Source organism: Vipera ursinii (assembly GCF_947247035.1).
Source record: "Vipera ursinii genome assembly, chromosome: 2".
Taxonomy (NCBI): Eukaryota; Metazoa; Chordata; class Lepidosauria; order Squamata; family Viperidae; genus Vipera; species Vipera ursinii.
The window spans coordinates 45,137,087-45,163,608 of NC_139513.1; the positions used below are offsets into that span (position 1 = coordinate 45,137,087).

General features: G+C 41.1%; 1 protein-coding gene across 1 annotated transcript in view; it reads left to right on the forward strand.

The window, feature by feature from the left end:
- The window catches only part of ITPR1 (inositol 1,4,5-trisphosphate receptor type 1), a 248,806-nt gene that overhangs the window by 69,720 nt on the left and 152,564 nt on the right, over positions 1-26,522 (forward strand). The window contains exons 4-5 of the mRNA XM_083354087.1: positions 20,758-20,873; positions 26,069-26,155. Coding sequence (XP_083210213.1) covers positions 20,758-20,873; positions 26,069-26,155 — 203 coding nt within the window. The remainder of the gene's footprint in view (positions 1-20,757; positions 20,874-26,068; positions 26,156-26,522) is intronic.

Consider the following 26,522-nt stretch of genomic DNA (forward strand, 5'->3'; position numbering starts at 1 on the left):
ACATGGAGATTGAAGGACTATTGTGGGCCACCTCAGACATCCCAATGGCTCAAATCTAGCTTATGGTACTGAAAGAATACTAAAGTTAAAGAGATCATGAAAAGGATAATACCATGTTAAGTAGGTACAAGCATGCATATTACCTAACACAAGGGTAATAAACCTGGTGTGGTGGTTGGGCTGATCGTATATTTTATCTCTGTTCCATTAGTACGTTCCTTTATGTTCTGTTCATAAATATGTAATGTGAAGCTGATGTGTTAGTAATTTGGGAGACCATCAAATGGTAGAATGACAGCTCTCTGTTACTAACTGCTTTAAACTGTTTTATATTTAAAACCCATGGCTTTTACTTACTTCTAACAGCACTCTGGGCATGGCAGCTAAGCGGTTAAGATACTGGGCTTGTCGATTGGCAGTTTGAGACCTAAGTACAGCGTGCTGGGGTGAACTTGCCCCAGCTCCTGCCAACCTAGCAGTTTAAAACATGCAAATGCGAGTAGATAAATACCATGTTTCCCCGAAATTAAGACCTGGTCTTATATTTGCCTCCAAAAGAGGCACTAAGTCTTAATTTGGACCACCAGAAGTAGACCTCCCACATCTTGACACCTGTCGTGCCGCTGCTTGACTTCTTCTGCGGCTGCTTGCCATCACTTGTGGCTGGATGCCATGTGGCGCATTGCGCCGTTGCTGCTCCTCCCAGTAGGACGCTGCATAGAGCTTTGCGCTGTTTCTGCTGCTTGTGGCAGGATGCTGCATGGCGCTTTGGGCTGTTTCCTCAGCGTAAACAGCCCGAAGCGCCACGTGGCCTCCTGCTATGAGCAACAGAAGTGGCCTGAAGCACGCAAGCAGCCCAAGCAGCAGAAAAGGGAGTGGCAACAGTGCAATGCGCCACATGGCAGCCAGCCACAAGTGGCAGCAAGCCGCCGCAGAAGAAGTCAAGTAGTGGCACGACAGGTTTCGAGGTATATGAGCCCTGGCTGTGGTGGTTGTACCGGTAAGGTAAGTGGGTGTGGGGTGCGTGGGGCAGTTTCACCCCTCTTCCCCCACCCTAACTTGATTTTTAGGGGTGCACTTCACCCTAAAACTAGGGGTTAGTTTTGGAGTAGGGCTTATATTAGGCCCACCTCCAAAAATCAAGCTAGGGCTTACTATCAGGCTGTGTCTAACTTTCGGGGAAACACGGTAGCTATTACTTAGGTGGAAAGGTAACTGTTCTGTGCTCCTCGGCATCATCGTGCTGGCCACACGACTATGGAAGTATCTTCCAGACACTGCTGGCTCTTCAGCTGTGAATCAGAGATTCGGATCACTCCCTAGCGTCAGTCATCACCGGCAGTGGAAACCTTTACCTTTTTTTAAAGGCATTCTATGTCTCTAGCTATTATTGTCTAATGGAAATTGCTTATCTATGGGAAAGTTATAAAGTTGGTAAAAGTTCAGAGGAAGAAGGCAGCTTAAAAGTAAAGTTTCCCCTTCACATGCGTGCTAGTCGTTTCCAACTCTAGGGGCCAGTGCTCATCTCCATTTCAAAGCCGAAGAGCCAGCGCTTGTCCAAGGACGTCTCCGTGGTCATGTGGCTGACATGACTAGATGCCAAAGGCACATGGAACGCTGTTACCTTCCCACCGTAGTGGTCCCTATTTTTCTACTTGCATTTTTATGTGCTTTCGAACTGCTAGGTTGGCAGAAGCTGGGACGAGTAACAGGCGCTCACTCTGCTACACAGCACTCGGGATTCGACCCGCCAAACTGCCGACCTTCTGATCGACAAGCTCAGCGTCCTAACCCACTGAGCCACCGTGTCCCTAAAGACAGCTTACTGTATGTCAAAAGGAGTCCAGCATGTGAAGTTTTTGAGATAGGTTTCCTGTCTATAGTAGCTTAAACCCAGGTTGGTTAGTTTCAGAGATAGAATTCCATTGGAGTGTTGAGTCTAATTCTGTACCTCTTAAAAATAAATAAATAAACTGGGTAAGTAAATACAGAAAATTCATGAATATAATAATGTAAGTCTCCTTTGTGTACTTTACAATCCTTATCTACGGGTTCAGATGGAACTTAAGTGTCCCTTACCACACCTCAGTAGTATTGCAGCAGAAAAAGCAAACCCACACATTTATTGCTTTCTTCCATAATTTGTACCTATCTAATATTTTGCCTTAGTGAGTCTGTTTTCTTTTGCACCCAATTTCTCTTACATAAATTGTCTAGGCAAACCCTAAATCAACTTGTCTACCTTGACGTTTGTTTCTCCCAATCAACATTTGGAAGTGATTAAATTTAAAAGAAGTTGTATGTTTTATATCAAAATTCTTGTTGTAGCTGAAAGATGAACCGATTTGTGCAAATGGATGTAGTAATGTCAAATTCTGGCCTTAACTTTTGACATTTTTCACTTTACGGAACCTGGGAGGGACAGTTTTAAATGTTCTCTGTAGGAGACCTAACATCAGATGGTGGCATTTTAATGTTCTGTCAATGTTGGGAGCCAATTTTCTTCTGTGGTACGGAACAGAAATTGACAAGATAGCTTGGGTAACAATATATCATAGTCACTGCTGATGCAGAATGGTGGCAAATTGCTTCTGAAGGAGTAGGACCTTAACAATTTGCTAAAATGCATAAATCCAGAAAATAAGTACAGTAGTCTTATATTGGGGGTCTTCAAACCTGGCCCTTTTATGACTTGTGGACTTCAACTCCCAGAATTCCACAAGTCGTAAAAGGGCCAAGTTTGAAGACTCCTGTCTTATACCAATAACTTCGATTTCTTGTATTCCTTCTGCTTTTTTTCCTCTCTGCTTACATATTTCTTTTATTTGTTTGTTTAGTATAATCCTTTTCTCCAAGAGATCAAGGCAACGTAAGGTTTCCCACTTAGCCTCACAATTGCCCCAGCGTTACTCAGGAATTTAAAAGAGCCAAAAGAAACTCCTGAGCCGAGGTTTCAACAAAGAATTACAACTTTATTTTGATCAGAACAGAGAGGGGCTGCCTGATTCCTCTTCGTGGCTGGTAGAGGAACGAAGGCAAGCAAGCAGGAAAGATGTCTTCCACCTTTTATACCTTTCCAGAACAAAGAGGTCGGGTCTTGGTGCTGGGAACCAAAAGGTACAGAAAAATGATTCCTAGATGATGACTCGTACACAGCAACCCAGGTTCTATCCGTAACTCCTTTCCCCCCTCCCCTTTAACATGAGGCTTTTACTTTTCCAATACACATAAAGCATCTGACTACAAAAGAAGGATTACAAAATAACAAAACAATGATTACAGGATAACTACAAGTATCAATATAAAATGGTTACTATATATAAAATAGCTGTTAATGTCAAACTTGTACTAAAATCATAAGCACAATAAAATCCCTTCAGTACATATCACTCCTTCCTCCCTTTCTTTCTTTTTTCTTTCTTTCTTCTTTCTTTCTTTCTTTCTTTCTTTCTTTCTTTCTTTCTTTCTTTCTTTCTTTCTTTCTTTCTTTCTTTCTTTCTTTCTCCCTCCCTCCCTCCCTCCCTCCCTCCCTCCCTCTCTCTCTCTCTCTCTCTTTCTTTCTTTCTTTCTTTCCCAACCACAACTCTGTGAGATCGGCTGGGCTGAGTGAAGGACTGAGGGTGGATTTGAACTCAGGTCTCATCAGTCTTAGTCCAACCACTCCATCACTTTTATATGTGCATTTATTTAATTTACTCAGGTAGCAATCCTGTGACCACTTAAAGAGTAATCCCATTTATCTCAACAGAATATATGACTATAGGGTTGCACTGACATTTTCTTTTGTCGTTGTGGTATATTTACCTAAAATTGTGTCAAAAGTACAGACAAAAAGGAAGCAGGTTCTGCATGGCTGTTGTACATTAACGGAAGAAGCAGTGCTAATAATACATCTCGAATGGCCATAGAATGTCATAGCTTATGGTTTTACTTTGTTCTTTCATGGAATAAGATATTGTTTCATTTACATTCTAAGAGCTGGAAAGGAGAAAATCATCTCACTCCATGTGGGAAAAACATTACTTGTACTTTTGTTTTCATTTCAATGCACTTGGTATATGCATGTGAAACTTCCTAGTGTACTATAGGAGTTGTTAATCTGCAGTTTTGGAGATATGACTAATATTTTATAGCAACCAATTTTTTTTAAAAAAATCAGGAAAAATATAATCTTCCTGGTATGGCTCGTTATAAATCTTGGTGTACATTCTTTGCAGTTTGGTTTACAATTTAGAAAGCACTTTGGAAAATGCTGAATGTAATCGCAATCCAAAAAATATGTTTTCAGTGTTAAATAATACCCCCCCAAAAAACCCACAACAACCCACGAACGTATCCATTTGTAGAGGCTTCAGTGTAAATCAAAGCAAAGTGAACATCTGAAGATATTCCAAAAAGGTATAGGCAAACATTTCATGATAAATGATGCTTTCTTTTCTTTATAGCTTTTAATGGCCAAAAATCTGAGCTAGTAGTAGCTTTGAAACGGCTTTCCCAGCAGCCTAATGTCATTGTTTGCTCTAAGTATTTGATTTATCGGCCATTCAGTCACAAGGACTCTGTTGGCCTCATGATCTTGTTGTGAGGTTATGAGACATTCACCAGTCTATTATGGTACCCTCCAGATATTTTGAACTAGAATTTCTATATAAATTTTCATAGGTAAGAAGCAGTATAGTCTTAAAAATTCTAGAAAGAAGAGTATTGGGGCAACTGGCTTAATCATAACACTCAAATTCTTCTTTTCTGGGGAGAAAAGATTTACTGATATACCTGGTTACCAAGAAGAGGCCTGGATTCAAAATACATTCATCCATTTGTTGTTTTTGTACAGGTACACTCCCATTTAGGTAGTCATTTCCATCACTCTACTAATACAGAGATTGACAATCATAAAATCCCTTTTGCTCTGATTTTTAATTTGTTCAGTTCCACCTTCTAATCTGACTACTAGATAGTCATTCTGGGATAACATTACAACTGACTTAGATTGGCTGGGTGTCATCTGAATATCGAGCTGCTGTAACTCATTCAGTGACCATAAAGCAGGACTCCTTTAACAAAAATTTCATGGATGTATGCAACACACTAGGATGGCATCCCCTTTGTGTAAAAAAAAGCTCCAAGGTTTCCCATGTAGTGCCAAGAGCAGAAAAATGGATGAATGAATAACTTCAAAAAGCAAGAATGGCAGTGTTATCTCTTGAGCACATGGAAAATTCATGAATAGACATCTACTAGAGCCAACTTTATATTTCTGTTCAGAGAAATTCCTTTCTAACTGTTTTCTTTCCCCTCAGTGTTTTTTCACAAGTGACTTTGGGGTAGGGGGATTTAACTTTTAATATTCCAATAGAAGAAAATATATGTAGCTCGGATTGAACTATGGAGCCCTATTCATTTGCTTTTCTCTCTTTCCATCCATTTTAATTCTTTGATTTTAATACACTCTTGATTTGAATGTATCTGAGTAGAAAGCTGTTCAGCAAATATAAAGTTTAGAGTCTGAGCTACTCATGGGTTTAGCTAAGTTTACTACTAGCTGTTTAATACAATGAATATGGCACACAATTATTTTCATGGAGAAAAGTAGTAAAATATTAATATATTTAAAATAAAACCCTAAGGGCAGTGGCAAAGATCATAGACAGCACTCTTCCCTTTCCCCGTGGTCCATGAGACTTAGGGCTTATTTGAATCCAGCCACCAGTTGTGTAATTCCCAAACTGCTGGAATGAGTTGACCTTTGATACAACCTGTGCATACCTGAGTTAGAAAGTAGAGGAATTTTTCCAAAAGTTTCTCTTAAAATAAAATCAATGCTATTTTGGAACACACATTTATGTCTAGAGCGCATGGTCTATTTTTATTTAAGTGTAATCATGGAAATGACAAGCATTCGATGGAGGAGCGTTAAAGCACCTAATATTCTGTATGTATCACCCTAGGACGCTCTCTGCATCATAAATGTAGCTGCTAATCAGGTGGATATTTATATCTCATACCAGGGAAATATTACATTTTCATTACCTCCCTGAACAGGACACTGGACTGATGGTTTAACTACAATCTGTAATATTTCTTCTGTATTTAAAAATATACAGTACTTGGCAATTTTATGAAGTCTGGGTTAAATGAGTGTTAAGTTCCCTTTTAGGGGGAGACTTTCCTTTCCTCGTGGTTTCTAAACATTTGTTCCTTCCATCTGCATCCTGGCTGTAATAATACGAGTATAAGGACATGTTCTTTTATCCAGCTGCCTGATCTTTAAAACACATACACACACACACACACACAGACACACAGACACACACATGAAACTCAACCGCAACGGGGCCTGCTTCTTTCTGACATTTCACTTTAACTTGCCTTATTTGGTAAAGCTGTGTTCCTTGTTGCCTCTGGAAGAAGCTGTTCTGATAGTTTAGTGATTATTTTCCCACTTTTGTTTCTCCTCTTTTGAAGTCAATGCAATCAATTTTAATCATCAGGAGGTCTTCCGTTTTAATGAACTTGGAGTGTCATCCCTTGCAAATAAGCTTGACAGGAGGTTATCTTGCATTTGATTATGTTATTCAGTTCTTTTAGATTGGAAAGAACTGAAGTCCCTCTCACTGTAATAACTTTCCCAGAAGATAACAAATGCTAGTTCTTTAGAGCAATGTTTCTTAAGCCATTTGTTCTCAGGATCCCTTCCTACTTTTAAAAATTATGTAGGACATTAAAAACGTGTTTTGTTCGAATGGACTACACTTATCAATATTTACCATATTAAAAATTAAAAAAGATGCATTTGTAGAATATTTATTTATTTATTGTGTAAAAATCACAATATTAAATGAAGTACAACATAAATAAAATATTTATCATGGAAAAAACCCTGTATTTTTTTAACAAATAAATAATAATGAGAAGAGTGACATTTGTTTTACATTTTTGTAAATGACTTTAATATTGGGTAAATAATTTTGATTTCTTGGACCCCGGGAAAAGTACTGGAGGACCCCTCCCCACCTTGAGTTCTTGGACCACACTAAAAATACTGCCTTAGACAATCACATATTCATTGTTCAAAAGAGCACAGAATACATTGGTGTATTAGTTTGTGTTGCTTTCACTTTGAAAGGAAAAAAAGGGGGGGGAGTTAAAACACGACAATATACAGATAATCCTCATCCTACAACTATTTATTCAGTGATTGTTCAGAGTTACAGTGGCACTGGAAAAGGTTATTTATGCTTGGTCCTTATATTTACAACAGTTGCAACATCCCCGCAGTCACATGGTTAAAATTTGGGCACATGGCAACCGGCATGTATGTATTATGATTGCAGCATCCTCACTTGGAATACTGCATCCAGTTTTGGTCATCACATTACAAACAACAACAACAACAACAACAACAACGATGTTGAGACTTTGGAAAAAGTGCAGAGAAGAGCAACTAAGATGATTAAGGATCTGGAGACAAAAACGTATAAAGAATGGTTGCAGGAATTGGGTATGGCTAGTCTAGAAAAGGTGACGTTTACGTTTACGTTTACGTTTTATTTAATTTATATACCGCCCTTCTCCCTGGGGACTCAGGGCGGTTCACAGGGCATATAAATAAAAATACAATACTATACAAAAGTTAAAACAGAGATTAAATCAATGCCCAGTTAAAAAACAATAATACAATCTAAAATAACAATTTAAAACCCAGCTCCCCCATCAGGCCAGACCGGCCAATTCAAACAAATGGGTCTTCAGACCACGACGGAAAGTTCGGAGGTCCGATGCCGTCCGGAGCTCCACCGGCAGTTGGTTCCACAAAGCCGGGGCACCCACAGAGAAGGCTCTCCCCCTGGGGGCCGCCAGTCGGCATTCCCTGACCGGAGGCACCCTGAGGAGGCCCTCTCTGTGGGAACGCACAGGGCGGAGGGGAGTTGAAGCCGGCAGCAGGTGGTCCCCGAGGTACCCCGGACCCATGCCATGTAGGGACTTAAAGATCATAACCAAGACCTTGAACCTCACCCGGAAGACAACTGGTAACCAATGCAGCTCGCGGAGCAAAGGTGTAACATGGGAGTACCGGGAAACTCCCAAGACAACTCTCGCGGCCGCATTCTGTACCAGTTGGAGCCTCCGAGTGGTCTTCAAGGGAAGCCCCATGTAGAGAGCATTACAGTAGTCAAGGCGAGAGGTCACGAGCGCATGAGTGACCGTGCACAGGGCATCCCGGTCCAGATAGGGCCGCAACTGGCGCACCAGGCGAACCTGGGCAAAAGCCCAGGTGACATGTTGGCAGTATTACAGTATTTGAGAGGTTGCCACAAAGAGAAGGGGGTCAACTTATTTTCCAAAGCACCAGAAGGCAAGACAAGAAACAATGGATGGAAAGTAATCAAGGAGAGAAGCAACCTGGAATTAAAGAAAAACTTCCTAACAGTGAGGACAATTAACCAGTGGGATAACTTGCCTTCAGAAATTATAGGTGCTCTATCACTTGATGTTTTTAAGAAGAGACTTGTCTGAAATGGTATAGGTCTCCTGCTTGAGCAAGGGGTTGGACTAGAAGACCTCCAAGGTCCCTTCCAGCTCTAGTCTGATTGATCCCACTGCATGGGATTAACAACTCTAGTGATTCGCTTAATAAGTGGCAAAAAAAAACACTTGTGAAATTGTGTGCAATTTAGCAACTCTCTTGCTTAGCAACAGAAATTCTAGTCCTGATTAAAAAAAAAAAATATTAATTCTTGATTAAGTGTGCCCTAAATATATTCAAAGCATTATTACATTGGACCTCTAAAAAAAGGAGCTTTGGAGAAAGATTAATTTGACCCAAAATTTGATAGACTTATAGCTGTAATCTAGCAACATTGTGAAAAACGGAGTTTGAATTCAAATCCTATTGCACTTCATGGAGAGAGGCAAGAATGTTGATTATCCCCACAGCTATTTTTATAGCAATGAGTGTCTTTGGTTCCCTAGGAATACAAAATGAAAATATTAAAGGAGGTATTAGGGTGAGGAATACTTGTGAAAGACGTGGGCCATTTATATTTCACTAATGCTTCAGATTTACTTGAAACATCTGAGATATTAAAAGATAAATAGTATCTTTCCAATTTCTTAATTTTCAGAAATCAGAATATGACTTAATGTTTCACTCCAAGTTCAGAGAAGATGGAAGAGAAATATTAGATATTATTTTGTGTAATTCACTGATTAAATATTTAATTTGGGGATTAAAATTATAAAAGTCCCAAATAAACTGTTGCAAGTCCAGTTTTAAAACTTTGCTAAGTGATGGAAAGTTAATTTGAATCAGGGCATGAGATTTTAAGATTTTTCTCTTGAGTTTATTTATTCTGGGGGTCTAAATTTCTTCGTGGGGTCTTGTTCTGTGGCTTCTCAAAGCAGTTAAGACAATTTTGCGAAGCTTTTGTTGAACCTTACGTTTGCAGAAAAGATGAGCAAGAGGCTATCACAAGATGTTGATGCAAAGAATACCAATAAAAATTGTTTTGAGTTTTTAAAACAATGGCTTGTGTTAGATCCAGGGCTTTTTTTCTCATAGAACGCTCAGAATGGCATTCCGGCACCTTTTTTGGATGGAACCTTATAGGGTAGGCAAGGCGGGTTGTATGACATGTGTGAGTTCCGGCACCTTTTTCTTTTATATGTGCTCATTCATGCATGCTCTCATTCTGTCTCTTCCATTATGTAGACGCAAACATGGTCACTTTGGAGATATTGATTACGTCTGCGTGCCATTTCAAAAGCCGAGCTAAAATATATCAAAGTATTGTTTTAGGAAGAATATTCTGCCACACATGCTTTTACTGTCTTTCTCCGTGTCATCTCTTCAGTCAAGCAAAGGATTGCATAAAGCAGTGGTGGCGAACCTATGGCACGCATGCCAGACGTGGCACTCAGAGCCCTCTCTGTGGGCACATGGGCCATTGCCCCAGGAGAGTTTGCCAGAGTAGCGAGCACATGGCATTTGGAAGCAACAGGGCAGGAAGTGAGCAACCAAGCAAATGGCGTTGCCCCCACCAGAGATGACAAGGGGCTGGCCCCAGCCATGCTCACCTGGTCTGCCGTGAGCACTGCAGCCATGCCCACCCAGTGGGCCTCGCCTCCCTACCCCCGCCTGAGGGCACCACAATGCTGATGCAGCCCTGGCACATTGCGATAAATAAGTGGGTTTTGGGTTGTTTGGCCACTCGGTCTCTAAAAGGTTCGCCATCACTGGCATAAAGGATAATGATATTTTTCCACCCATTCCAAAGTTTTGTTGTTGTTTTTTGGTGCTTTTAAATTAGCATTGACTCTTGGTGATTGCTTGTACTAGTCCCTGCCATTTATTTGGCAAGAGTTCGGAAGTGGTTTCCCATTGCCTTCTCCTAAGGCTGACAGCGAGAGTGTTTGATTCACAATCGCCTAGCTGGCTTTGTGCCTAAGTTGAGACTAGAATTCACAGTCCCCTGGTTTCTGGCCTGGTGCCTTAATCACTACACCAACTGACACTCTATTCCGAAATGATTCACAGAGTTGCAAAAAATTATTCTTCTGATTTGTTGTCACTTGCCCCTCAGATATTTTGGCATCACCCGTACCATGCCATTTTGCCAATTCTCATTAGGTGGTACAGTAACCCACAACTCATGACCACAATTTGGGGCCAGAATTCCTGTTGCTAAGTAAAGCAGTTAAGTGTGTTGTGCCTGATTTTATGAACTTTTTGTTTTTTGTTAAGTAAAGCATGATGGTTGTTAAGTGAATAACATGGTCATTAAGCGAATCCAGGTCTCCCCATTTACTTCGTTGGTTGGACGCTGGCTGGGAAGGTTGCAAATGACGCTCACGTGATCCTGAGACACTGCAACCATTGTAACTGCCAAGTGCACAAATTTTGATCACACGACCGTGAGGCTTCTGTAACAGTTGTAAGGGCAAGTTACAGTTATTTTTTTTCCAGTGTTGTCATAACTTCAGATAGACGCTAAATGAATGATTGTAAGTTAAGGGCTACCTGTATATCATGCATCAAATTCCAGAAAATGGAGTAACAGCCATTAGGGAGAAAAGAATTTTTTTTTTAAAAAAATCAATAGTTGGGTTATTTAATAATTTTAGGTAAATAGTTTTTCTCCAATTTCTTTTCCTGTGAAGATTTAATATCAGAGCATAAGTGGAATAGTCCTACTGCTACATTCACACTAGTACACTTTCTCAAGCAGAGAATAAAAAGCTTTGATATGTAGTCAGGTTACTGGAATAATTGTCAAGGGACTATTCTGAATTCACATACATACTAAAACAGTGCAGCTTTTCAATCCATACAGAGGGAAAGCTGCAGATGAAACAGATGTATATGTGTTATAGTAGACCAATACACCTGTATTTTTGTTTATTATCTGACCTGAACACAATATATGTTATAAGAGACTATTCCCATTCCCGCACATGTGCCCTATTGTATCACTTTTAAAAAAAAAGGAATGGGTAAAATATTAATTTGGAAGGTAATACTTTATAGATAAAAGAACTGTTATCTTTGCTTGTTTTGTGGAATTGCTTTAATAGGTATTCTTTTATCCCAAGATTTATATGTAGATGCATTAAACTGAAAAAACCCCCTGGCGATCTGTTTTTGGACTATTAAATGAATATTAAATGAAATTTTAAAAAAATGTTGAAAAGCATGCTTGGTAGTCTATTGCTCAAAATATTATTTCTTCCAGCTCTTCCACTTTTCATCTTTTTTTTAAAAGATAAACACACTCTTGTGTCAATCTCAATTCCAGGTGGACTACAAACCTTCATAGAGTTTTGTTTATAGGATTACACAACAGGTTACCTTTTTTTTCTTTGAATGCTTTGTCCACTTCCCAGTCTAGCAAAGAATGCTGGAGTTCTCAAGTGTCTGTCCTCCAAGGATTAACCAGGGCTGACTAGGAATTGCCACTTACATAATAATATTGGTGGTAACATTGTGATAAAGGCAGTTAACCTTTGAATATCCTGTGAACTTGAATAACTTGCAAAATCACTGTTAAATACCTTCAAGGAATGGGACCAGGTTACCTGAGGAACTGTCTCAGCCCAATCACATTGACCCATGCCACCTGGTCAGACATGTTGCAAATCCCATCAACTAAAGAATTTTGACTGGTGGATCTAGCAAGAGAGCCTTCTCTAGCATTGACCCCGCCCTCTGGAGCAGCTTACTCACAGAGGTGAGGTGGGTCCCCACCCTTCTGGCCTTCCAAAAGAATATTAAGACTGGGTTTTGCCAATTGGCATGGAGTTCTAAGATGGATATGAAGCTTGAGGAAGGTTGGTAATGTGATGCTGCACTGTCCACCTCTGTAATCTTTTAATAGCTCAGTTTTCAATTTGTTTAAATTTGTTTTTAACTCTATTTTTATTCACCTTTTTGTACCACAGCATGTTTTTTTTATTATGAACTGCCTGAGTCACTTTTAAATGATATGGATAGTGTTAAAGTTCATTGTGGTCATAGACCAATGTGATAAAATACCGTAAGTAAGCATATACAATAAAAGTGAATACAAGTTACAAAACTATAAGGTATAATCAGAAATAATTGCTTAACAAATAAAACTTTCCTAAGATTCAGTAGACATAATCCATATAAACATACTGTATCATTCAGCAACAGGAAAAAATATAGATTGGAATCAAATAATGTTCCTATATTGTCTTTTAGTCTAATATTAGGTAGCAGCATAGACACATACCATGTGATCATATGATAGCATTTCAGGTGCTTGACAACCAGTTTGCATTTACAACTGGTTGCAACATGCTGCAGTCATGTGATTGCAATTTGTGACTTTTTTCCTTCAGGTTTCTGGAAAAATATACCCATTTTGGGAGAATGGATTTACCTGAAAGCCATAAGGTTCATTAATGACCATGTGATTCCCATAACCTCCATGATAAGCCATCATAAAAACAGTCCCAAAATCAAGTCAGGCCTGCTTAAAGACCGCAACAACTCGTGATAAAAATTCTGGGCCCAATTGTGGTCATTAAATGCAAACTAGCGGTAATAATTTCAGTCTACTATCTTGGTACAAGACAATAGAATAAAAAGTGTGGTAGTGACTCCCCTCCCTGGAGCCAGAAGAATAAAAATATTCATCGAAAGGTACATTATTATGTTTGCTAGTGTAGGGAGAAATATTCATGGAAAAACTTTAAGGAACTTTTGAATTTATTTATTTTTTGGGGGGGGGAGGGACCCTTTGAGTCAATATTGTCTCTGGCAACTGCCTGGATATATCCCTGAAGTTTTCTTGGCAAGGTGTTTGCCAGAGTGGTTTGCCACTGGGTGCTTTCTAAAGGGTGAGAGAGAATGACTGGCCTAAAGTCATCCAGGTGACTTTATGTCTAAGGCAGGATTAGACAGGATTAGCCTACTGCCTTACCCTCTATACCAGGGGCCTTCAAACTTGGCCCTTTTATGACCTGTGGACGTCAACTCCCACAATTCCTCAGCCAGGAGTTGGAAGTCATAAAAGGGCCAAGTTTGAAGACCCCTGCTCTACACCAAACTGGCCTTCTTGGAATTGAATATTTAGCTGATTCACAAATGTTACTGTATAGTCCAGGAAAAAAAAAACAACACTGGGAAGAAGTCTTGAGTCTGTTTGCCAATCACAACTTATTAATCTTTATTTAAAAGTAAAAATGTCCTCATCATACTTGAGATCTTTTTATAGGTTCAATTTTCCAGTACTATTATATATTGCCGCTGATTTATATGACATCCTATTATAAAATTTGATGTTAAGCATGCTCAAAAACCATTGAAAACATCATTAACAATCTAATTGTTATGGCATATGTATTTTAACAACATTTGTCCAACATCCCGTGCTGGAAATTACCAATTCCTGATCAGGATCATGACTACTGTCGTGAAGAAAAGACACAGAGTTGTTTGCTGTTTCCAGTGATTATGTAGCACTATCCTCAGGAAGAGGAATAACGTGAGGGCTCCCAAAATTTCTTCTTACACTGAGTTGATTTGTACGTATATAAATCACTACTTGTGCTGTAGTCTTCTGTGAAGGAAAAACTCAAGCCCAAGGAAGGCTCAGTTCTGGGACCAGCCCATTTTCTTCCTGTGAAAGATTTATGGAGATCTGGAGTAAAATCAGATAATAGTAGAGTGAATGAATGCAGATATATGTATCCCAGGATAATGTTGCAGGATCTGGGTCAGTCAGCTCGACCAGAAGTTTAGTCTTCTGAGCTTTCAGATTCGTGCTGGAGCCCATCCTGAGGAAACTTCTCTGTACCAGAATGTGTACAGAGTAGTAGAGTGACCCATTTGTTCTCTTCCACAATCTTTTAAGGGATACCGTATATACTTGAGTATAAGCCGAATTTTTCAGCCCACTTTTTGGGCTGAAAACTCCACTTCGGCTTATACTCCAGTCAACAAAAAAAAAGAACTGTCCCTTCGTTCGGAACAGGCTGCTGAGAGAAGCTGCTTCGCCTGCTGCGCCCCCAACAACCGCCGCTGCCGCTTTTCCCCCCCATCGCTGACCTGCTGCTCCCGAAAACGCCGCTGCCGCTTTTCCCCCCCATCGCTGACCTGCTGCTCCCGAAAACGCCGCTGCCGCTTTTCTCCCCCATCGCTGACCTGCTGCTCCCGAAAACGCCGCTGCCGCTTTTCCCCCCCATCGCTGACCTGCTGCTCCCGAAAACGCCGCTGCCGCTTTCCCCCCCATCGCTGACCTGCTGCTCCCGAAAACGCCGCTGCCGCTTTTCCCCCCCCATCGCTGACCTGCTGCTCCCGAAAACGCCGCTGCCGCTTTTCACCCCCCATCGCTGACCTGCTGCTCCCGAAAACGCCGCTGCCGCTTTTCCCCCCCCATCGCTGACCTGCTGCTCCCGAAAACGCCGCTGCCGCTTTCCCCCCCATCGCTGACCTGCTGCTCCCGAAAACGCCGCTGCCGCTTTCACCCCCCATCGCTGACCTGCTGCTCCCGAAAACGCCGCTGCCGCTTTTCCCCCCCCATCGCTGACCTGCTGCTCCCGAAAACGCCGCTGCCGCTTTCCCCCCCATCGCTGACCTGCTGCTCCCGAAAACGCCGCTGCCGCTTTTCCCCCCCATCGCTGACCTGCTGCTCCCGAAAACGCCGCTGCCGCTTTCCCCCCCATCGCTGACCTGCTGCTCCCGAAAACGCCGCTGCCGCTTTTCTCCCCCATCGCTGACCTGCTGCTCCCGAAAACGCCGCTGCCGCTTTTCCCCCCCATCGCTGACCTGCTGCTCCCGAAAACGCCGCTGCCGCTTTTCCCCCCCATCGCTGACCTGCTGCTCCCGAAAACGCCGCTGCCGCTTTCCCCCCCCATCGCTGACCTGCTGCTCCCGAAAACGCCGCTGCCGCTTTCCCCCCCATCGCTGACCTGCTGCTCCCGAAAACGCCGCTGCCGCTTTTCCCCCCCATCGCTGACCTGCTGCTCCCGAAAACGCCGCTGCCGCTTTCCCCCCCATCGCTGACCTGCTGCTCCCGAAAACGCCGCTGCCGCTTTTCCCCCCCCATCGCTGACCTGCTGCTCCCGAAAACGCCGCTGCCGCTTTTCACCCCCCATCGCTGACCTGCTGCTCCCGAAAACGCCGCTGCCGCTTTTCCCCCCCCATCGCTGACCTGCTGCTCCCGAAAACGCCGCTGCCGCTTTCCCCCCCATCGCTGACCTGCTGCTCCCGAAAACGCCGCTGCCGCTTTCCCCCCCCATCGCTGACCTGCTGCTCCCGAAAACGCCGCTGCCGCTTTTCCCCCCCCATCGCTGACCTGCTGCTCCCGAAAACGCCGCTGCCGCTTTCCCCCCCATCGCTGACCTGCTGCTCCCGAAAACGCCGCTGCCGCTTTTCCCCCCCATCGCTGACCTGCTGCTCCCGAAAACGCCGCTGCCGCTTTCCCCCCCATCGCTGACCTGCTGCTCCCGAAAACGCCGCTGCCGCTTTTCTCCCCCATCGCTGACCTGCTGCTCCCGAAAACGCCGCTGCCGCTTTTCCCCCCCATCGCTGACCTGCTGCTCCCGAAAACGCCGCTGCCGCTTTTCCCCCCCATCGCTGACCTGCTGCTCCCGAAAACGCCGCTGCCGCTTTTCTCCCCCATCGCTGACCTGCTGCTCCCGAAAACGCCGCTGCCGCTTTTCCCCCCCATCACTGACCTGCTGCTCCCGAAAACGCCGCTGCCGCTTTTCCCCCCCCATCGCTGACCTGCTGCTCCCGAAAACGCCGCTGCCGCTTTTCCCCCCCCATCGCTGACCTGCTGCTCCCGAAAACGCCGCTGCCGCTTTCCCCCCCCATCGCTGACCTGCTGCTCCCGAAAATTCCGCTGCCGCTCGCCCGCTGCCTCGCCCGGGGACCAGCACCAGCCAGCCAGCCCGCCGGCGAGAAGCCCGGCCCGGAGGTGAGGGGAGGGAGCGGAGTCGCCGGGGACGCAGCCCGGGGCCCACGTGGAAACAACACAACGCTTCTCACACACACACACACACACACACACACACGCACGAGGAGGGAAACAAGCTTGACTGAGGAGGGAAACAAGCCCCCACCACACACACACACACGCACGAGGAGGGAAACAAGCTTGACTGAGGAGGGAAACAACGCTTGACTGCCCCCTCCCCCCCACACACACACACCCACAAGGAGCGAAACAACGCTTGACTGCCGCCTCCCTAGCAGACCTCCCCATTCCTGTTTGAAATGGAGCCCAGTACTTCTAGTACTCCTGCACCAATGGAGCCCAGTACTTCTAGTACTCCTGCACCAAAACAAAGACGCAGGTCATACGAAGCTGCTTTCAAACTAAAGGTTGTGTTAAGAGCAGAAAAAAGCAATAACAGTATTGCAAGTAGGGAATTTGGTGTTGATGAAAAACAAGTGAGGGAGTGGCGGAAAATGAAAGCTGAGTTGGAAAAGATTCCAAAGGCAAAAAAAGCTCGACGTGGTTTAACAACTCCATATGTGGCTCTAGAGACTGAATTGCATGAATGGGTTATGGAGTGTCGTCAAAATGGTTACTGCGTAACACGCATAGGAATTCGCTTACGTGCCCTTCAAATGGCTAAAGATGACAAATTAAAAGTACCAGGCATTGAAAATTTTGTTGCGTCAGCAGGATGGTGTACTGGCTTCATGAATAGGTATGGCCTATGTTTGCGGCAAAGAACAAAGATTTCACAGAAGTTGCCAAAAGACCTTGATGAAAAAGTGATGTCATTCCATTCATTCATCATAAAACAAAGAAAGATCCATAACTATGACCTGGGAGATATTGGGAATATGGATGAAACACCTATGACCTTTGATCTTCCAAGCAACAGAACCGTGGCAAGTTTGGGAGACAAAACTGTTTTACTCAGAACCACAGGTAATGAGAAAAACCATTTTACAGTTGTTCTGTCATGTTTGGCTAATGGAACTAAGCTGCGGCCTGTCATTATTTTTAAAAGAAAGACCTTGCCTAAAAAGGTCACATTCCCACCACGAATTACAGTGCGCCCACATGTTAAAGGCTGGATGGATGAAGATGGAACAAAAAAGTGGCTGGAAGAAGTTTGGAATGGACGACCAGGAGCAGCCTTAAAGAAAAAACCATCATTGCTAGTTTGGGATATGTTCAGAGCCCACACATCTGATGACATAAAAACATTGGCAAAGTCTTCTCAAGTTACTTTAGCCGTTATTCCAGGTGGGCTTACATCTGTATTACAGCCCTTAGATGTGTGTTTAAATAAACCTTTCAAAGACCGTGTGCGAAAGATGTGGTGCGAATGGATGTCATCTGGTCAAGCCCGACTAACAAAAGGTGGAAATATGATGAAGCCTGACATAGAACTGATAGCAAAGTGGGTTTGTGATGCATGGGAAGAGATTCCAGAGGACATGGTGAAGCACGCCTTCAGGAAATGTGGCATAAGTAATGCTATGGATGGCAGTGAAGACACTGCTTTGCATGAGGAGGACAACTGTGATACTGATGACAGCGAACTCTGTGACAATGTATATGATGATAACCTCACACCAGCTACAGCTGAAGCTCTGTTTGCAGATACAGATGAGGAGGAGGAATCCAGTTTTGAAGGATTTTGATGCTTGTGTTTTAGCTTGGTTGCTTATTGAGTTAAGGTTTTTGTACATTTAAAGTTATTGTTAATACTTTAATATTATATATTGTTTTTGTTGAATATACTGATAATATATTGTTTTTGTTGAATATACTGATAATATATTGTTTTTGTTGAATATACTGATAATATATTGTTTTTGTTGACCCTCTTTTCCACATGCCTCAATTAAAGCAATTTTATTGTTATCTACCTGTATTTTTATTTTTGAAATTTACCGTGAGCTGCTGCATTTCCCAGCCTCGGCTTATACTCGAGTCACCAACTTTTTCCAGTTTTTTGGGGTAAAATTAGGGGTCTCGGCTTATAATCGAGTCGGCTTATACTCAAGTATATACGGTACTCAGTTTTGAAGTAATCTTTTTTTTTCTTTAATGTCCATCTTTTTAAAATTTTATTCCTATGCAACTCCTATATATAACTAGCAAAATGAGAATACATAATAGAACTGTATATTCTATTGTATTATCTACTGAATTATTTAATGGCAGTGTAAAGTTTTATTTCTGCCTAATTGCAAAGAGGCACTTGGAACAGCTGTTCTATTTTTCCCCACACACACACATTTCTGGCAGCTAGACGTTTTAATGGTTACTTGGAACAGACAGTTTTGAAAGAGCTTGATTTCATTTTTGCATTATCAGTTGCTTAGCGACCGATGAGAGGAAGTAAGGTGCTTCGAATACTGGAATGAACTCTCTCTTCACTTCCTGTCCCTGCAATAGTGCCCGATTGTATTTTGCCAAGCTCTTGGTGTAAATACTCAATATTCAAATTTTTATGTTACCTTGACAGTATCAAATGATGGCATAGCAAATCAGAAGGAAATGCTAAGGCTCTGTTTTTTTTTTAAGGTTGATAAAAATCTAATGTTTTTTTTATTTAATTTATATAGCTTCCCATTGCACGTTCATACCTCTGAGTGGTTTACCAAATTAAAACAAACAATACCATCCTTCCCTAAAATAACCATAAAACATTAAAAACATTAAGACAGTTAAACAATCAAACACTGTACAGTACAGTCAAAGGATAGCACAGTCAACTTAAGGGTCTTACCAGAGTGGGAAGGATTTAATAACCATGGAAAGAATTTTAATTCAAATTTAGATTTATTCCTATACTGTCTCTGACCCACCTTTCCATCATTAACATGACCCACAAATAACCGAAACTAGAAAAAAAGTATTGCAAAGATCACCAATCTACTTCGTCCTCTGGCAGTTAATAACCAGGCTAAACTAATTAACATACACAAATAATAGCAGACAGGGAAAATCCTTTCACTTTATAGAATTTCCCTGAATGCACACAAAGGTGGCACCAAAGCCCCCACAAAGAAACACATCAAAGGGGAAAGTTCTACACAATCAGAAAAGAGCTGCACATCTATCGAATTAAACAGTACAGAGTTTACATTCAAAACTTACCTACACCCCATAAAAGAACTACCATTCCCATGTATGTGTCTGATCTCTGCCCATTTATAGGTATCTTCTAGAGCAGATTCTTCGTCTTGAATAAAACAGCCTGCCTCCTTTTTAGTCAGGTGTCCATTGCCCACCTTACGCAATCCTGCTTGGATTGAGAGCTCAAATACTTCTAACACCAGCATTTTATGGGCTCTACACCACTCTGATCCTCAGGCCTGATGGCTAAGCCAGGTCTTTAGACCTTTATGGAGGCCAGGAAGGCTTTCCATTGAGAATCTATGTTAAAGTTGTTAAACAGATGTTGTGCAAATGCTAGTGGGGGCTTCCTAGCTTTGAGATTAACATTGTTACTGTTGTATGCTTCTTTGTAAGTTTGGTCATCCAGCACAGAAAACCTTCATTCAGGTGTTCTTGTGATCTCTAGTAAATTTCCACAACAAAATCACCTTTGTTTCTTCCTTTCATTTACCTTTAGTCCTGTTAAGCAAAAGCTTTCAACGGCATTTCTATGTTCCAATTTGAGAATTTCTTTAGATATCAAGCCATAATCTTTTTTAATGTTTTTTAACATCCCAAAGGGCTTTGTTTGCAATAACTTACAAAATATTCTGAAAAGAATCCACATTACTTGTATTGTTTAAGCTACTAATGTCTGTATCATATAGAACTTAAGCTTTGATTTAGAGGTAGAAAAAATGTTGCTTTATTTCTCTGAGTCTATAAAAACTTTAGCAGAAACGAGAAACATTAAAAATACAAGACAATGCTAGATATTTTTTCCAATGTAAAGTGTTAAAAACTGTTAAAATGGATATCAGAACTTTTAAAATGTAGTTTGGGGATCAGTACTTCACAAGCACATCTACTTTATAATGTTTATTATAATTGAAGATTAACAAATATTTCACTTCAAAATTGCCCAAGATAATTTAGAAATAATTTGCTTTATTATCTCAAAAAGTGACAAGTTGATAAATCTTTCCTTCATTTAGGCTCAGACACCATGGCTTAGTTTTCCTATTGTTTCATTCTGAGAACTCTTTGATTTCCTGTGTCATGTTTTAAATTGTTTCCTTAAACATAAAATGCACAGATCAATAGTAATAGCATATGTTAACAGTCGCTGCAATAACCCTTTTCTTATGCCTCTGTACAGACTGCCTTTTTAAATTATGCCCCATGAATCGCTATTCTGCACAGAAGCAGTTCTGGAAAGCTGCTAAACCAGGAGCTAATAGCACAACTGATGCAGTTTTGCTCAACAAACTACATGTGAGTATCTGTTCTGGAGTGACAATCTTCAACCTGGTCTCAATCTAATTTCAGAGCAACCAATGTAGCATTAGTTGTTCGAAAAGAATGTAGCACTGAATTTCAACTAAAGGTTTGAAAAGGGAACTATTAACCTAGGCTACTAAAGACAGATTTAAATATGTGCCTGTTATATTTTGAAAGGTGGACTTTATATTTGAGGCCAGATATTTATGTATTCTTATATTTTTGCAGCGTGTAGATTCACCTGACATGCTGAACCTTCCCTTTCCTTCCCTTCCCTTCCCTCCCCCCTCCATCCCATCCCACCCTGACTCAAACAACGTGACTCTGGGAAAGCATACAGCTCAAAATAAACAAACAAACAATAAAATAAATAAATAAAACTTGCCATCTCCCGTTTAATTACAAAATATAAATATTATAAATATTAAATGGCAAACAAGCAATAAATCCAACAGCCAAAATGGAACTTTTAGTTAACTGGCCCCTAATGTCCAGGGGAAGAGGCTGGTCTCACACTGTTTTCCTATAAGAAAGCCGAGTTGAGGTGTGTTATGTATTGGGGAGCAGGAAGGGTCAATCCAGAGAGCAAAGCCAATCACGATCAAGTCCTATACAATGACAAGATTTAAAAGGAAGAACCGGGAGTGTGCCCTCTCTATAGGATCATTGTGGATTGGGGAGACGTTCCTAGAAGGAGACAGTCCCTCAAGTCCTATGAAATGTAGGCTTTAAAACTGATAACCAGCATTTCGAATTGCATCTGAAAGCCCACTGGAAGCTAGTGCACTCCACAGAATAGGGTGTTGCATGGGCATAGCAAGATGTGCCCATAACTCCTTGGTCATTGCATTCAGAACCAACAGAAGCTCCTGGATAGTCTTCATGGGCAGCTCCATGTAGAACTTACTGCACTAGTTCAATCAGAAGTGACTAAGGCATGAGTGACCCATGAACAGGTCCAGGAATGGATACAGCTGGTGCACAAGATGCACTTGTGAAAAGCTGCTTTCCCTGGCCAAAGCTTTCACCTGCTTTTTGAACAGGAGTTGTGAATGCAGCAAAAACAACAACAAAAATAACCCAGTAGGATAGGGCCACTCCATCCCAAACCAAAGGGCAAACCCCAGATCTGAGTGTCTCCAAACCCTTAGCCTCTTACTCTTGACAGGGCTGAATCACAACCCATTCCTCCTTGTCCTGTCCTTCACTGGAAAAGAAGTTGACCACTTCACTGAATGGCTGAGGTCAAAGATGTAAACTGGATATCATCCACATATTGAGGATACCATACCCCAAAATGACTAGTGGCTTCATGTAAATATTTTTAAAAGGGAGGAAGGCAGAGCCCTGAGGTAAAGCAGGAGCCTTGGGCTCGACTACTTCCCTTGCACCAGTGCAGACTGGAACTGGCCTTGGAAGGAGAACCACACAAAAGAGTGCCTTAAACTCCCACCCACCCCCTTTGCCTAATATAGTGTGCAAACCCAGAAAATGTGAAAAAAATGAATAAGCAGTCATGGTGACTGGCTTATTTATTGAGTCTTATAAACCTAGCTAGTGTCCACTTTATCTGAAAAACAGAAAGCAGAACAAATATTTACATTTGTACAAAATGGAAGTAGAAACAAACACGTTCAATGAATTATTTAAAATTGCACTGTTCCACAGGGAGCAATTTTTATTGTTTACTTTATATTTTTTTATTGTTTTCAATATGTTGCATCTGCAACATTTATTAATCAATGGGATAAATGAATCCCAGTAAATATCCCTTTTCTATATGTCTGGTCCTTCTGAGGAAGGAAAGAACCAAACTGAATCTAAAGAACTAGCATTACAGTATGAGAAACTGGAAATGTGTAACTTCTATTGAGGGAAAATAATTATGAATGATTTGATCCTTTATGTCAGGCCAGTTCCTGGTATTAAAAAATGCCTTTGTAAACATTTCATGTGGTTACAGGAGATTAAGAACCTGTTCTTTTTAAAATTATTGTCCAGCAGTGGACACAGTCTCAGTTGAATTGAAACCGAAGGATGTTTCAAAAATAGCTTGATGGGATCTAGGCTGGGTAAGAATACAAAACAGGCAGGCAAGCCCAAACAAGCATTTGGCTCTTAGCCATATTTAGCAGCACTAAGAAAAGGCGTCCTTTTGTGTGTGTGTGTGTGTAAGATTATTTGAAATGTTACCCGGTTCTTGGCTGCAGCAGGCTAACCGAGTCTCTTCTGAACAGAGGAATGCAATAGAGCAAACTCAGACAATACAGCGTTTGGTTTTTTTATGAGTAATTTCTCCCAGTGTAAGGAGTACACAACATCTGGATGGAGAGTGTTCATTGAGGATCAAGGCTGTTTCCTGTCTTGGTACTTTTTCTTCCATGTGGTTTGAAGTAATCTGTAAAAAAATGTTCAACATGCATTTTTAGTCACGTGCATTTTTGGCTTGTGTATTTAATGGTGGAATTCAGAATCTTCTGCTGTAGATCAAGCTGTGCTAAGGATCAGGTTATTTTAAACTAATACCATTTAAGGGATTTAGGAATCTGGGACGAGTTTTAACTGGAATACAAAATCATTTCTTCTTTTAACAAAGTGACACCTAGTGGCTGCTACATAGAACGATTCCTTTGCTTGTTTAACAAAGGTACCAAAAAAAATGGCATCTTTATTAAAATAACGGAAATCATGCTACAACGTCATCATCAACAACAGCAATGTAAAACATGCACACTTTTTATTTTTTAAAAATAATAATAATTTGAGATAGACACACTAGTTCAGGGTCTTCTAAAAATCAAGACAACAAGGAAACTAGAGAAAATAATTTGCATGTCAGTTGTATCGGGTGCCAGTGCCAACTGCACTGAAAAAGTGACTTATGACCCTTTTTCACACTTATGACTCTTGTCGCAACCCCATGGTCAAGTGATCAATATTTGGATGATTGGCCACTGGCTCATATGTATGACGGTTGCTGTGTCCCGGGGCCATGTGATCAACTTTTGTGACCTTCTGACCAGTAAAGTCAATGGGGAAGCCAGATTACCTTTACAACCATGTTACTAATTTAACAGCTGCAATGATTCACTTAACAGCTATGGCAAGGAAAGTTTAAAATGGTTATTAAGTTATTAACTCACTTAATAACTGTCTTGCTTAGCAATGGAAACTTTAGGCTAATTTGGGGTCGTAAGTCAAGGACTACCTTTTTAGACCTGTATTTCTTAAACTTTTTGCTCTAAGGACCCTTTCCCACTTTTAAAAAATATGGAGGAACCTCAAAAGAACTTTTGTTGTGTATAACAATAGCATTTAGAATGAGACAGGTGGTTCTCAGCTTACGACCACAACTGAGGCCAACATTTATGTTGCTGAATGAGAAATGTGTTAAGTGAGTTGGTCCCATTTTACAATTTGTCTTGCCACATTTGTTAAGTGAATCCCTGCAGGTGTAAACTTAGTAACACAGTTGTTAAGTGACTCTGGTTTCCCCATGCACCTTGCTTGTCAGAAGGCCTTAAAAGGGGATCACATGACCCCAGGACACTGCAACCATCATAAATATGAGCCAGTTGTCAAGCATCTCAATGTAAATCATGTGGCTATGAGAGTTGTGAGTGTGACAAGTGGTCGTAAGTCACTTTTTTCAGTGCCGTTGTAACTTTGAACAGTCACTAAATGAGCTGTTGTAAGTCGAGGACTGCCTTTATATCGCCCCATAGTGCTTTACGGCATTCTATGGGCAATTTGAAATATAAACAAATTGCCCCCCCCCAACAATCTGGATCCTCATTTTACCAATCTCAGAAGGATTGAAGGGTGAGTCAACCTTGAACCCTGTCAGGATCGAACTCTAGGCCAGGGGTAGGCAACCTTGGCTCTTTTATGACTCGTGGACTTCAACTCCCAGAATTCTGGGAGTTGAAGTCCATGAGTCATAAAAGAGCCAAGGTTGCCTACCCCTGCTCTAGGCTGTAGAAGTAAATGCCATTTTTCCTGTCCATCCTTTCTTTCCATTTGTATAATGGCATTTGAAATATTCTTCCAAGTCTGCATTGAATGTATATTATTTTCAGCAGCAGCTTGTGGTCAGCTTGTAAAACTGTACTTGAAATGCAATTTTTGTCTTACTATTAGTATCTAGCAGAAGAAAGATACCTTATTTCTAAAAATAGGGCTTTAATTTACTTTAAAAATTTGCTGTACAGATTCGTGGGATTTTATCTTTGTTTTTCTTCTGTGGTTCATTTTTGTTCTTGAAATTAATTTAGATGTAATAACTTATTATTAAGTTCTTGTTTAATGTTGTACACCAGCCAACTTCAAGATTGGGCAGATTAGAAATATAATACATAAATAATTATTTTGGATTTGTACTCTGTCCAAAACTTCAAATTCTGTCTGTGTTCATTGGTAGGAGTTCTAAAATGGGTTGGAATATTTTGGATTAATCCACATTCATTTCTAATGTCATCTTTTTAGTTGTATACAAGTAAATATGTAATAATGGTTCTGTCCTTAAAGACTTATATAACCTGTTCTTTAAACCTCAGAACGAAAGTGAGGTTTAGAAAGAAATTTCACTTCTGTTTCTGATGTGAACCTTAATGTTAACCCAAATTTATCATCTGTGTCTGATTTTTAGTACAGGTGTCTTTGTTTCCTCTTAAGTTTTTCTATCATTTTCCCCTGCTTTCTACTTCCCTTTACTTCACCTTTACTCTTCATCTTTACATTTATTAAAATTCCAAAAAAAAAACAAACCAACAATAAAAGGGACCAGCATTTCTGACTTGGGTTAGAATGCAACCAGTGGCGGAAAGCAGGCATTTGAAAATACAAATTTCAAAAACTGGGACCGGAAGTGAAATTACAATGGAACAGTCTAATTTTACCCAGCAACTGAAGCCTTGATACTTGTGAGCAGAATTGGATCCGTTGGAGTTTAGTCCTACTCTGAGGGGATTAATTACATTTAGAAGGTTTTAATTAGTCATGAGTTACAAGCATGAGTTCTAAGTTGAACTCTAAGTTTTGATGAATTCAGTTATGCAGTGATTTTTTGGAGGGGTTGGGGATGGGAATTGCAGTATTGTTTATGACATCTTTCATTTTAAAAAGCAACTGATTGCAGGTTTTCCCATCCTTGCTCACCAGCGAATCCTTTGTTTGTTTATTAAACTTAGCATGCTGCAGATTTGGAAAAAAAGCAGAATGAAACAGAAAATAGGAAGCTGCTTGGCACAGTTATCCAGTATGGTAATGTTATTCAGGTAAGCAGTAAGGGTCTTCAGCAAGTCTTATGTAGTACAGGTAATGTAAATTATTTTTAAACTAGCCTAGAGAAAAATGCAAACTGATATTTCTGAAAACATCTGGATTTAAAGATGCCTGTGGAGAACAAGAAAAAAATAAATTAGTGTTGCTATCCTTATTTGATTAGAGACTGTATACTAGTTAGCAGTTCAGTCAGGATGAGAAACCTTTGGCTCTCTAGATCAGGCACGTCAAACTGCATCATAGAAACTGCGCCCACCCCATTGCCGGCAAGGGAGAAAAAAGTCACAATAAGTTGTGCGACGTCACGTGATGTCGCCAGTTTGACATGCCTGCTCTAGATGTTGCTGACATCCAACAAAC